This window comes from Phoxinus phoxinus (genome assembly GCF_949152265.1).
Source record: "Phoxinus phoxinus genome assembly, chromosome: 18".
Taxonomy (NCBI): Eukaryota; Metazoa; Chordata; class Actinopteri; order Cypriniformes; family Leuciscidae; genus Phoxinus; species Phoxinus phoxinus.
The window spans coordinates 23,141,203-23,155,939 of NC_136893.1; the positions used below are offsets into that span (position 1 = coordinate 23,141,203).

The window sequence follows — 14,737 nt, forward strand, 5'->3', positions numbered from 1 at the left end:
GCGACCTGCTCTTTTTCCACTTGCTGGATGACTCGGCCTTAAGGCTGCCCGTTTCGTATACTCCCTCGTTCCGGCATTGAGCCTTCCCCTCCTCGCTGTACCAGGAAAGGCCGCTTTCGACCAGCGAGCGTTTCTCGGCATCGGTGCGCAGCTGTGGGAAGAGTCAATGTTCAAATAAACAGTCAGTGACTATTTCAGTTTAAAAGTATCTAAAAAGACACTAAACTGCTAAAGTTAGGGCTGGTTCACACAGAACATGTTTTGCTGGTAAGATGCCGGTCAGTGGAATGTCTGGAGACAAGTTTTGTTTAAAAAATTGTAACTTCTTTTAACTTGAGCGCCACTTTTTTTTAAATATCATGTGAATACTGTAAAAGACGCAAGCATATGGTGGTTAAAGACGTTCGTCTAGTGCGTTTAATTGGAAAAGCGCATTCTGTGTGAACGGCCCCTTACAATATTACACTTCTGAACTACTTTGAAACTTCCACAGCATAGGTCATAATTTATTCCCTATTTGATAATTCTGTTTTATTATACAAAAAAAGCTAAACTAATTTTTAAAGGGTTCATGACAGGAAAAAAATCTAATTTGCCTTGATCTTTTTACAAATAAGAGGTCCATTATTATATTGTACCATTAAAACATCCTGCAAGTTTCATAACTTAAAACGTTAATAAAAAATGCAGCTGTTCATTGTTTTAATAACATATTAGTAAATGTTGAAATTAATATTAACTAAGATTAATAAATGCCGAAGAAGTATTGTTCATTCTTAGTTCATGTTAACTAGTTAACCAATGTTAACTAATGAACCGTATTGTAAGGTGTTACCATATTTATTGTTGTTGGGGGTTTTTTTGCGGGGGAAAACAACTTTATTAACATTATAAGTGATCCTCAAGGAAAATATGTTTTACAAAATGTTACATCCATGACATGACCCCTTTCATTTATTATTGTTTTAACTTAATTTGTTTAGTTTTGTGTGTTTTTTTGTAAAAAAAAGTAATTTAATATAATATAGGACTCTAAACCCAGCACACGATGAGGGGGAAGAAACAGTATTTTAATGTCAGTTCAAAACACCAAACATGGAGTCCATTTCTGCTTTATGAGATGCACTGTGGTCACATTCCAACACGAGCTGTGGAAGAGAAGAGGAGAAGTAACACACGCTGACATCCATCAGAACATCAGAGCAGTGTTTCTTCTCCACAGACGTGTGTTTACTTTCTGCTTCTCATCGTCACGGGTTTACTTGATTTTATGCATAAAGGTGTGAGCGTTATATCAGCACATACATTTGTAACTTTTCATTTTAAACTTGATTTGCACTAAATGATCCGATTTCCAGGGTTTTCAATCAGCAATACCACAGTGAACAGGAAAATAAATTTGGATATTTATTTTTATACTATTATTTTTCAGTATTTTTTTAGTCAGGCAATGCAGAAGTGAAACATGGTAAAAGTAAAGGTAGGGTTAGGGTTAGGGTTAGGGTTAGCACATGGTCCATAACACTTCAAGTAAATTCAACTACTCTTCAAAAGTTTGGGTTTGGTAGGATTTAATTTATATATTTTTTTAGAGAAGACTTCTCACCAAGGCTGCATTTACTGCATCAACAATAAACCAAAAATACAGTAATATTGTGAAATATTATTACAGTTTTAAAGAACTGTTTTATATTGTAATATATATTTAAAGTGTAATTTACTCGTGTGATCAAAACTGAATTTTCAGCATCATTACTCCAGTCTTCAGTGTCACATGATCCTTCAGAAATCATTTTAATATGATGATCTGATGCTTTATTGAATTATTGTTGTCAATGTTGAAATCAGTTGTGCTGCTTCATATTTTTTTCTTTGATATTTTTGATCAAATTTGACATTATAACTGTCTTTACTCTCACCTTTGATTAATTGTATGCGTCCTTGCTGAATAAAAGTATTAATTTCTTAAAAAAAAAAAAAAAAAACTTAACCCAAACTTTTGAATGGTATATGAAAAGTTGTGTGATATTACGCATTATATAATGTGATAATGTTTAATATTTCTGTTTAAAATTATCATAAAGTGTTGCCAAGAAAATCTAGATTTGATATTGTTTTTAGATGTTTTATATTAGGGGTCTATATAGTATATTACATTATAGAAATGAGATTTATGAAAGAATTACAACCTTTAAGACTGTTGTATTATCTGCCAAACAATAAAGTAATAAAGCCATGAAGAAACTTAACAACTCCTTAACTTTGTGAAATTAATTTGTAATTTAAAGTGAGAGGAGTGAGTCTGACCATGTTCCCAGGTTTAATGGACCATGTCCGGCTTCAGGAGAAGCCCAGTGGAGGGGCATACCTGCTTTATTAAATGTAAATAAGCCTTTGTCAAAGGTTGATGTCATTTGAGGAATGTCTGCTCCCTTCTTAGGAATTACGGGCTACGGGCAAGCTCACATATTTGACCAATTAAACCTGTCTGAACTTCGATGTTTGTATAACTGTGATGTTGACATGTCATTTCCTTCTTCTGGCAAAGACAGCCGTGTGGGTCAGATCAAGAAATAAGCCGAGGACTGTTCCTCATGAGTAATACACTGAAGAGGAGGGGGAGGCTGCTGTGTGAGTCTGACGGGGGTTTAGAAGAACATTGAGATCTGTTTGATGGAGAAGATTTTGAAAGGGTCCAGCAAAGATTTAAGTTTAGAACGGAATGAGAGTGACACAGTCCTTACAGTTTACACTGCCTATCTGACTGCTTTCTCTAGTATAGAAGATAGTTTCTTTATGTAAAACAATGTTGATTCATCATGCCTTTTTGTCTTAAAAGTAAAGTGTATAAGTTCTGCTTTCAGCTCCATGGTCCAAGCTGACCTCAAATTTTAACACATTTTTCGGAAACTCTAGGAAATATATAACAGTTCAAAAGTTTGGGGTCAGGGTTGTTGTTGTTGTTTTAAGAAATGAATACTTCTATTCAGAACTGATGCATTAAAGGTGAACTATGCAGGTTTTTTACCTTAACTGAACAGCTTTGGAGTCATTGGAATGGTTATATTACTTTTTTCGGGTTGAATGGTGGTTGTCTCGCACCCCCCTATCGCCTGTGAGCGGAAAAACCACCCTTGTAACTTTGGGCCGCCGGCCGCAGCTTCAGGAAGTATCGCGTGATATCGGTCTCGCGATGTAACGAATTGCTTTATGATAGCTAAAATTCTGTCATTATTGCGCTCCCTCACGCTGTTCGAACCCGAACGAAGAAGACGTTGTAAAGAATGTCCCGTCTGCTTTGATGTCGTTGATATACGAGCCTCTGGTATCTGAGAGTCGCCAACGAGTTTTTCGACAGTGTTGTCAAATATCTATTCCGGAGCTGTAGGGGGAGCTCTATAGAGAAACCTGCGAGCAAAAAGTGAGGATACAGCGAAGAAGTGCCCGGAAATGCATAGCTCTGCTTTAAATTGATAAAATAAATGGCGTTATGATCTTTTGAACTTTCTATTTATCAATCAATCTTCAAAATTCATCAAAATGTTTCACAGTTTCCAAAAAAAATATGCAGCACAACTGTTTTCAACATTGATAATAATAATAAATGTTTTTTGAGCATCAAATCAGCATTTTAGAATGATTTCTGAAAAATCTGGTGAAATAATGATGCTGAAAATTGTGCTTTGATCACATGAATAAATTATATTAAAAAATATATAGAGAACAGTTATTTTAAATTGTTTTAATATTTCACAATATTACTGTTTTGATCAAATAAATGCAGCTTTGGTGAGCAGAAGAGACTTACATATGTTTTGCTATATTTTAGGATCAACATGTACTGTAGCAAAGTCCCTTTAAGTAATTTCACTCGGCGGCCATCTTTGAAACAACTTTTTGAATGGGGAAATATCAAATTCTCCAAAACTGTTCACCAAGCTTACGATTAAATTTCATATTTGAAATCACCAATGAAATCTGACAACAACTGTCTCATAAATGTTGTTTCTAAACGCTTCAATCGTGATGGAAAACGACATTTTTCAAGCTGGATCGAGCTAATGCTGGTCTTGTGTTATTCTACAGTCTTTGACTGTACCTCACAGATTCTCTTAAGTCCCTCAGAAGGAAACAATATTGATGTTTGAATCGACATCTGAATGAATACAGTGTTTCTTTTTTGTGTGAACTATTCTTTTCAACATGGTGTCTGATCTGACCAACGTAATGACATTTCAAATGAAAACAGTCACTGTGGCACATCAGAACAGTAATAATGTGGTCAAATGTTTCTTAAAGCGCCAAGAAACGGTGATTTTAGGTAGCCTGAATGGCTGAAACTAAACCAGTAAGCAGTGTGGTCTTCAACAAATCGTAACCAACACAAACACACATTCACACACAGAGGATTGAGTGCATAACACTACATGGGAGTTCATCATTGAGAACGAAACCAGAAACTCCCCGAAGACTTCTTGGCCAGGGAAGAGTCGCATCAGTGTCTTTGGGTGGGATAAACTGTGTTGTCTGTGCTATGTAGTGATAGATTTCAGATGAGTATCGACTGAGTCGGTGTGCACTCTTTCCCTCTAAAGCGGTTAGCGGTTTGTAACACATTCATCCCATTAGCAGTAAGTACTGTGTGCTCAGGCTCGACTGATCCAGTATCGTGTGTCAGAAATTAACCCAAACTGACAAACATTGAAGCAGAAACGCAGACTGCGAGAGCAATATTTCAATCCAATAAGAAGTGAATTACCACAATGGCAGAGTTTCGGCGGGAGCCAATGGGAGTAGTTGGCAGGGAGTTGAGGGAGGAGCCTGCGTTGAACTCCTCTGAGCTGAGGTTGTCTGAACCGTCACTCAAACCGCTGCTGATGGAGCTGCTTTCATCCCAACTGCAAAAACAAACAAGAAATACCATCACTGTACTGATCCAGGTCATAATTAGGTCATGATGAATTATTAATGCCGTATGCAAAGCAGTTAAATGAATAATTAATTGCTTAAAAGAAACTTATCTTGGAAAACATGTTTATTTCTTGCTCTTTTAGAAGAAATACTAAGTAGTACATTGATCTACACAACCCTCACCAGTCCATCTAGACTATTTATGAAAACTAAATAGCAAAAACAGGTCATTCAGAAATCATTATGATAATGACAACTATCACAATCGTCTGCACATTACCATAACTGTGCACGTTTACATATCATTAGGTATTTAGTATTCAACCATTTAGTATTTAACAGCTCTGCCTGCCATGTGAACTATGCCACTACACGCATGTCAGCCAATCAGAACTGAGGTCATTTACATAGAGGTCTTAAAGGTACAGTGTAAAAAAAAACAGACAGGATGATTCAAATAAAGGATGGAAAATGGTCATGAAATATAAATTATGCCTGGTTTTGTTGAGATAAATATTAACCACCAGGGCTTGACATTAACACCCGCCATTGTATTTCAGCAGTGGCGTGCAACGCATTTACTCCTACTAGTCACTTTGGCGGGTTGAACTTTATTAATAATTCACATTTTTCAATTGTAGTCTGTAGGCATCTGAAAAAATAAGCTAACTGCAATTAAGTGTTGTCAAAAATAGATTTTTTCGATACATATCAATCCTGAAATATCTGAAATGCTTCCAATACCCCACATAATACCCCGTTTTCTCACTCTTTCATCTCTCTGACAGCGAGTTACACACAAACCCGCCTCCCCTCACTCACTCACTTGCTCCGGATAAATATTGTTGCTTAACTTTGGAAAACCACTAGCCACCGTGGCTGGTGAGCAAAAAAAGTTAATGTTAAGCCCTGTTAACTACCCTTATAAGTGGCCTTTAGCGAAAAATAATAATACCGTATTTTCCGGACTATAAGTCACACTTTTTTTTCATTGTTTGACTGGTCCTGCGACTTATAGTCAGGTGCGACTTATATATCAAAATTAATTCTGACTGAGATGAACCAAGATAAAACATTACCGTCTACAGCCGCGAGAGGGCGCTCTAGTTGGCGGAGTTGTTCATGTTTACATGCACATGAATATTCTTATGTTAATCAGAATTTGTTCATATTCTGATTATGTATGCATCATGTAAACACACTAAACCGATTAAGGCAATATTTCAGTTTCAGAGTAAGACACCTGGCATACGCCTGTATTAATTTGAATTCTTTGTAATGTAAACACCTTTTTCGAATAATCTACTGTAACTGAAATACTCATGTATATCAGTGCACATCCAAATGAAAGTAATTCTGGGTGTTATTGAGTTTTCAAAAGCTAAGCAATGGAAGCAGCATTCTTGGAGAGAGACACATTATTTTGCATAAATTAAAATAAAGCACTGTGGCCTACATGTATTTCATCGCTCTCCGGATTATGAATTAAACAGTAGATTATTTTACTGTGCTGGATTACTAAAGTACTCCATTTCTTCAATTTATCTGAAACATGATAATTGCTAGGCATAGAGGTATATTCCAGTAAATATGGGGCACACTGATACCTATTTTGCGAACAAAGGCCACAAACTGAAAATGATGTATGTGCACATGGTCAGTGGCACCACTTGCTATGAGGAACGAGTAGGAGGAGATGATCCACATTCCTACATATGATCCATATTCCTTTCAGAGTAACTTAACACGTTGGATGTTTTTCATACTTTAAATGTATTTCAGAACCTCATTAAACATTCACAGGGATATCTGGTTTTGTCTGATCCTGTTGTATCAGGAAGCAAATGCTCCAGAATGGAAGGTGCCTTTGAGATAAGACCGCATCTTGTCACACAGGACCTGATAAACCCTGAGAAAGAGATAAGGCCATCCTCACATCGCTGAGCATATATGCTGAAAAAAGACAGCTGAAGCCCTTCCAGTCAGAAGCAACAATTGATAAGCTTGTTGTGTCAGAGAGGAACCTGGACGGCTCCTAGAAGATAAAAATGTGTGTTATGCAACTGTTGCCTTTATATAAGAACAAGAAACACAATCACAGGGGCTTCTCATCTTTGTGAGTCTGTCTGAAACAGCTGACTTAGGGATGGCATTTCTTCATTTTGCAATGTTCCTTTGGAAACTAACTCACTGCTGACTCCCTTGCATGTTTTGAATTAAATAGAAAGACATATGGCCCCATCAAAGTGTTTAATGTTGTTCAATGTCTAACACGACGACAGCATTGCATGCGTTTGAAAATAAGACTCGGAAAGGAAAAATATTTTCTATTAATATTACATCTCTTAAAATCTGTAAAGCAAAACTGGAAAGCAAAAAAAATGGAAAGAAAACAAGTAAAACATAGCAAAAAAAAAGCAAAGCACAAACCAAAAACCAAGCAAAGCTATAAAAAATAAAAAATAAAAACACAAATCACATCAAAGCAAAAAACAAAACAAAAAAAACAAGCAAAGCAAAAAAAAAAAAGAGAAACAAGATAAACACAAAGCAAAGCAAAACACAAAACAAAAACCAAGCAAAGCAAATAAAACACAATAACATAAAACAAAAAGCAAGGCAAAACACAAAACAAAAACCAAGCAAAGCTAAAAAAAAAAAAAGCTAAAAAAAAAGCAAAACACAAAACTAAAATATAAAAAACTAAACCTAAAAAAAAGCTGAAAGCTGAAGTTACACGAAAAAGTAGATTTATTCCAGACAATTCTTCAGTGGCTTTGAGACGTCATGATGGCCTTTGAACCTCATCCACAAAACACAATACAGTTTCCACACGTTCCCTCCATTTCCACCTCCAGTCTCCATTTTCCAGATGCTCGAAATTCCTCAGATGTCCCAGTGACACCTAAAGACTGGATTAAGTAGCGGCACATTCTGAGAAGTCTGTCATTATAAGATATCTAAGCACGTTGAGCTGTTCTGTGGGACGGCCAGGCCTGAGGTGAAACACTGATGCTCTCTTTATGAGCCATAATGACCAGGGTTCAGGTTTCAGGGCTGAGTGAAACACCTCAAGCGACAAGCTCTGTGTTTACCCTCGAAATCCTCATCTCCACACCTGAGGTGACAGCAGTGTGTCGTGATGGTTGAACTGGATGTCGTGTTTACCTCTACAGCTGGGAATATTTGAGTGATACGACGTCTCATTTGGCAGCTGTTTTTTTTTTTTGCTTTGATGCACTGCGAGGGTGCCATATGTGCAACTTAAAACACTACAATCTTTCTTCAAACCTGTCAACTCGACAGCTATGATGTATGAGTTGAATCACAGGGAACATCTCATCTGTGTGATCTAGATTTATTTTACGAAAGTGTCACTTTAAAGAGCCTCCCCGCAGAATTTCTGCCGCAGGTGATGTGGAAAAGCAGGGCGAGGAGACCTTGAAAACCTCGGCTTTACCTACAGCATCCCACAGTCGCAGGGCACTCTTCAAAGGCATGCCAAAGACACCATGCGGTTTTCGATAAACCCAGAATAAAACTGTTTGTTTGATGTTGTTCTGTGGAAGGGGAAAATGTAGATAAGCACAGCGACCTATTGGAGATGCACCGCTCCCCTGGCCAGCCCTGTTCATACTGTCATTGGGTGTGAATTTAGTTTTTTTTTTTTTTTTTTTTTTTTTTTTTAAACCAGATGGACCTCATAGGGCTTTAGTTCTTGTGAAAAAAAAGCTAATGAGCAGCAGAAGTGCCTTAAACAACACTGATAATGCGAAATACTGTAACCTCAGATTAAAGGATTATAAAAAGGCTAATGGAAGCACAGGATCCCTATTCAGTTTTAAAGTCAACATGAAACTGCGTTCACAAACTATTTACTTCCCTATGTCTGCGTGAAACAGGAAAAGGTGTACGATTATTCAGGCTTTTGTTTCCTTTGTGAAAATATGCCTAGAAGTCTTTTTTCTTTACAATCATAATGAGTATAGTGATATACTGTATAGTGAATCAACATAAACTTCCACATCCAGTACACATTTTTAGAAAACAAAATTCAAACTGCATTCTGTTCATAAAAAAGAAAGAAAGAAATGTACAAGTGCAATTGTTCTCAAAGCTAAATAAAAAGACAGTCAAATAGACAGAGACCGCTGAGCTAATTACGCTAGTGCTGTTAGAGCCGTCTTTCTCCGACTGAAGCACACTCCTCTATCTGTCCTCCCTTCCCTGAACAGGGCTCTCAAAAAACACAATAACATTGTGTCAAGGCTGCACCATAATTGCAGAGAGGCCGAGCCCCACCAGCTAGAGAGAAAAAAACTAAAACTAAAAAAAAACAGAGAGTGATTTGAAGATAAAGCATCCTCCTACCCATTCCCCTCCACCTTAAACCAAACATTAACTTTAATTGCATGGATGCAAGGCAAGCAGATAACAGCAATAGTGTGTTTATAAAAAAGGTATCCAAGTGCTATCCGACTGCTGTTTGGGGGTTTAGGGGTAGTAAGAATGAGTTTTCTCATGGCATCTGTCCACACTTACATCAAACACAAAAAGTACACCTGGACAACACAAACGGACAACAATGAACAGTGTTTGCTTGGTGTTTTTTTTATGTGGTGTACCACAGGTGTATATCTTGGGTCCTCAGCTATTTTCAAATTACACAATTTAAATCCCCCAAAAATTATTGATTTTGTTTAAAAAAATAATATAAATGACACACAAACAGTAACTTGACTTAGGTCCAGGTGGTGTATCAAATATTTATAATATATTCAATATTATTTTTTGTCAACATAAATGCAACTAACATTGTGCACTTTTTCCATTTTAGAGTAAATAAGTCTACGTCAAGATATTACTAAAAGTCTGACTATATATGCACATATTTAAACATATGGGTTCCAGCCCTGCTTTTGTATCCACTAGCCAGTAACTGAATATGCCACCAGAAGCATATGGCCTTTATCTTCAACACATACAGAAGCATATATCAATTGCCTACATGTTCTGCATTATTTGTACTTTGCCCATCCCAATTTGCCCAGCAAAATACTGAAATGCCAAATGACAGGTGGCAGATCCTCTTTCATCAACGGCAACTGGTCACACAGAAACCAGAGTGAGAGACGGCTAAGAGCGAAAACGACACGCGTGTCCAACACTTAAAACTACCATGTAAACACAAGACACAAGACGTTCTCACCACACATGAAAATGTGTTCAAGTAGATTTGAAAATGATCGCTGTTGCATGAAATGCGCCATTGTTGAAGCAATGCTACAGTTGTCCCCTCAGGCGAGAACAAAGGCATGGTTAAAGCCAACATATACTGCCAAACTTGGCTCAGGTGTACTGTAGACTTGGCTGCACATCAAGATTTTTTTGTTTTAAGATAGCAATCTGTTTAGTATAGAAGTACATATTTGCAAAACTTTTATATGGTTAACAAATAAAAGGGCAGTTGGCATGAAATCTTTTTTTTATTAGAAGTTGATGTCCTGGGGTGATGCTATATTTAATTTTAAAATATTTCACACATAAATGTAATAATTAATTTTATCAATACTATTATGCATGCTCATATTATTTGACAGCCATTAATTAGAATATCAGTACTTTTTAAAAATCACCTTGTCAAATCCTAGACCTGATTAAAATGGACTAGTAAAGGCAAAAGCATACACTCTAAAAAATGCTGGATCAATTTTGGATCAAATATGGACAAACCCAGCCATTGGGTTAAATTTTTAAATTGCATTTTTGATCCAACTTTTGGGTTTGTCCATATTTGACCCAAAATTGGGTTAAAACAAACCAGCATTTTTAGTGTAAGATTAAAAAAACTATTAAGTAATATGCCCATCAATGTTAACCTTAAATTAAGATTTGCTAACAAAATATTAATATAAAATAAATATTTAAAAATTGTAAAACAATTTTAAAAAAGATGAGGTACACGTTAACTACCAAAACAATAATGTCTGTCTGTCTGTCTGTATGCTTTTTCCTCCCTGATTTCAAGCCACCTGTGTCTTTGTTCATAATCTCCCTGTACAATGACCCACTTATTCAACCCTCATTACGGTGATCTTGAATTTAATAAGCATTCTGATCATCATTTGTCTCTACTGTAGGTAAATTGTCTGTGTGTGTGGAGTGGGCGGAGAAATGGCTGCGACTGGTGGCACAGATGGTCCACAATACGGGGTGCAGGACCACCTAACCAGCTAAGCTTTGGAGAACAGATTGGCCTGACAACGCAAGACCAAGACAGCTTATCAAATGCATGATGCTTATGAAAGATGCATGCATTATAATTCACGTTTCTGCAAACGCATCCTCATCAAATGGGTTTGACGGTTAAAGTGATGGATCGTCAGACGACCTTTAAATGACACGGACACCTTCTCCGTGTTCTTGTGTGTAAAACATATGGAGACAGGTCACAGAGGGTCTCTGTCTGCCAAAAGCTGTCCATGGCCCAACGGTGTTACGCTGAGTGCTATTCTCACCGGGACCAGTCATTTATCTGATCGGCCAGCTTTTCATGTGAAAACAGAAATGTATTTCCTCCCCGACATATTTCCATTGCACGTATTAAAATGGAAAACAACACGATAAAATAACAGGCCTGGTTTCGCAAGCCTAGCAAAAAGCAAATAAGCCTTTTCAAAAGGGATTAGCGAGGATTATATCAAGTTAGAGCAACTTCCCAATAATGACACTATATTCCATCTGTCCAGATTATGGCAGATGTGTGTAAGTTTTGAGAGGTGCTTGAACTCGCTGAAAGAGGGGGAGGGGGGGTTAATAAACTACAGATAATCTTTCTGCGGATACAATGCTAACTATCTTCTCTTTGAGATTTTTTGTGATGACAAAAATCCATATTGCATTCGTCCCCTTTAAAGAATTACTGCTAAAAAAAAAAATACTGCTGTTCCAAAGTTTAGGGTTGGTATACCATTTTTTTTCTGTCTATGTCACCAAGGTTGATATTAGTTTGAAATATTTTTAGAATTTAATAAAATAACTGTTTTCTATAGTAATAAATTATAAAATGTAATTTATTCCTGTGATCAATCAAAGTTGATTTTCCCAGCATGATTACTCCAGTCTTACTCATCTCACTAACTTTAGTTGGTTGTTGGATGACTAGTCGACCATCCTTGCTCATCCCCATCCTTAAAAGGTATTATTTTTGACTAACTTCATCCATGTAACATCATTTGCATACAGAACATTGACCGGCATGACCCTGAGCTTGGTAACGCAAACATGAGTAAGCCGGACATTTTGGCCCACGTCTTCTCACTGGATTTCCTGTAGGCCCCTACTTGTCCCATTGCTCACAGTCTCTTGAACTCTGTCAAGTTGACCCAAATCATGTGAACCAGACTCGAAAGTATTAAGCAACAATTTCTACAGAGCAGAAAGCCAGGGAAAGTAAAACTATTGAGCAAGCAGAACACTGGAGACTCAATCCAGAGTTATAGTCTGTGAGTAATTCATTAATACTGTTCTGAAGCGCGACACCACCTGTAATCATTTTCTGTTGCTCTGTCAATAGCATATTCTCTCCTCAAAGTGTTTAAATTTCAGGAGAGAATACACACACACATATATATATATATATATATATATCACTAAGGGCTACCAAGATTAAGACTTGTTTTGGTCTATAATTAATTGCTGATTGGGATTTTAGTGGCCATTTTCCCAGGCACAGATTAAGCTTAATGAAACTGCTCAGAGGGGATTCTCTATTGAAAATCCCTGGCGGTTTTGGACTGGGCTTAATCTGGGCCTTATGAACAAAACTAAGCTATTCTTGTGGACGTCTTTCCCACTGTATACTTAAGAATCAAGGCCAATCCTTAGATTTGAGCATCCTGACACAAAAACGCTCTTTTTATTATCATCATGATTTCTCTTTTACTAAGGATCTATTAAAGATGTGATACAAATATATTATAGTAGAGGTCGATCAACATGGGTTTGCAGGGGGAGCAAAATGATGCTCAATATTTTAAAGAGGATTTGATTCTGCTTGATTTTGTTTCTGGACTCTACTAGAATAGGTTTTCATGCTTGAATATTAAAAAAAAAAAAACATTATTTTCCCCATATTCTCCATTGTTGCAGCACCTCTCTTCCTCTTGTTTAGTTCCTGTCTCTATGAAGCATCTGCTTCTGAAAGCTCAATGTGCTCTGATTGGTCGGCTGGACCAGTGTGTGTCACGTCCCTTACCGGTCAAGGCGTTTCAGGGAGTTTAGAAACAGTGTTATTGATATAGAGAATAACTCCCTTTTGAGTGACTTTGTAACTTTGCAGACCTTTTTCATGCTCAAAACAGCGACATTACACAGAAAGTTGAACATGTAAAAAAGCATAATACCGGTAGGTCCTCTTTACCATTGGCAAATGTGACATCCCCAAACATCCATTGGTAAAAACTGAGAAGGGAAGGTCATGAAGGTCATTTTATTCCAGCTTCAGTTTCATAACCTGAAGGACATCTTAACCAATGAGCTCCATCACAAGTATTTTACATGTTCTTGGAGTTCGGGTTTCTCATGGCTGCCCTCCAGTGTTGTCGGTTGATTTAACGGACATACTCCCGTTTGAATCCAGGATGCGGAGGGAAATGTTTTGGTTTGAAAGAGGGGGACAGGCAAAGGGGAGGACAGAGAGGTAAAGCGCGGGCCTAACTCATAGCAGCTGTGGCCACTGTTAAACCCAGCGTGGCCTCTTCCTCCTCCTTCTCCTTCTCCTTCCAGCTGCTGAAGACCAACTGCACACACTTCACCATAACAATACGCAGGCATGGACCCAAAAACTAATCTCGCCATTAGCTCGCCACGGGCGCAGAGACACGAGCAACCAGTGCTGCTGAGGTTAACAAGAATTATAAGATGCAATGGTCTAAAAGTTCTGCTGGCTTATTTAAATGAAAAAATCATTTGAATGTTTTGCAGAGGTTATCACAATATTGTGATTTGCCAAGGTCCTCATTCTTCAATGCCAAATGCATGGAAATGACACATTCTTGACCAGCATAATGGAGTTTTGTCAATCAATACTTGTTAGTTTGATATTTCCATTAAAACTCGCCAACCAGTAGGGGTTTAAAAGAGCAGAGTGGCTGAAATAATGCAGATATAACATAATACAATGGCAAAATGAGACGTACATAAAATAGCTGAAATTAAATGGAATTTTACACAATTTTACCCCCCAAAAAATACCTTTAATGGGTAAAATAATCTTGATAATCTCAAAATGTCCAAATATCAACAGACTAATTGGCCTGGCAAAAACAATATATAAATACTACCATTCAAAAGTTATTTTTTATTTATTTATTATTCAGAAAGGATGCATTAAATGTATCAAACGTGACAGTAAAGACAATTATATAAAAAATATATATATATTTGAAATAAAAGCTGTTCTTTTGAACGTTCTATTCATCAAAGCATCATGAAAAAAACATTGTGGAAAAAAAAATCCACGAAAAAATATGATGCAGCATTCAAGATTTATAATAACTCTTTTTGTTCCTTGGTTATCAAATCATCATATCGTCACCTTCCTAAAATAATTGCCTAAGTCCTTTTCATTTTCAAATGACTTAGGCAATTATTTTAGGAAGGTGACGATATTAGAATGATTTCTAGGATCTTGTGAATCACAAGAATCTAAATAAATAACAATAACATAAATAACAAATAACAAATGAATAAATTACATTTGAAAACATATATTTTATATTGTAATAATATTATAAAAAATGACTGGATTTTTTCCAAATTTATT

General features: G+C 36.8%; 1 protein-coding gene across 1 annotated transcript in view; it reads right to left on the reverse strand.

Annotated features, from left to right (window-relative positions):
* nav1a (neuron navigator 1a) overlaps positions 1 to 14,737 on the reverse strand; it is a 152,987-nt gene that overhangs the window by 36,396 nt on the left and 101,854 nt on the right. Inside the window, exons 7-8 of the mRNA XM_079587474.1 lie at positions 4,760 to 4,898; positions 1 to 151 (exon numbers count right to left, since the gene is read on the reverse strand). The exon at positions 1 to 151 is cut by the window's left edge and continues 147 nt beyond it. Of these exons, the coding sequence (XP_079443600.1) occupies positions 1 to 151; positions 4,760 to 4,898 (290 nt within the window). The remainder of the gene's footprint in view (positions 152 to 4,759; positions 4,899 to 14,737) is intronic.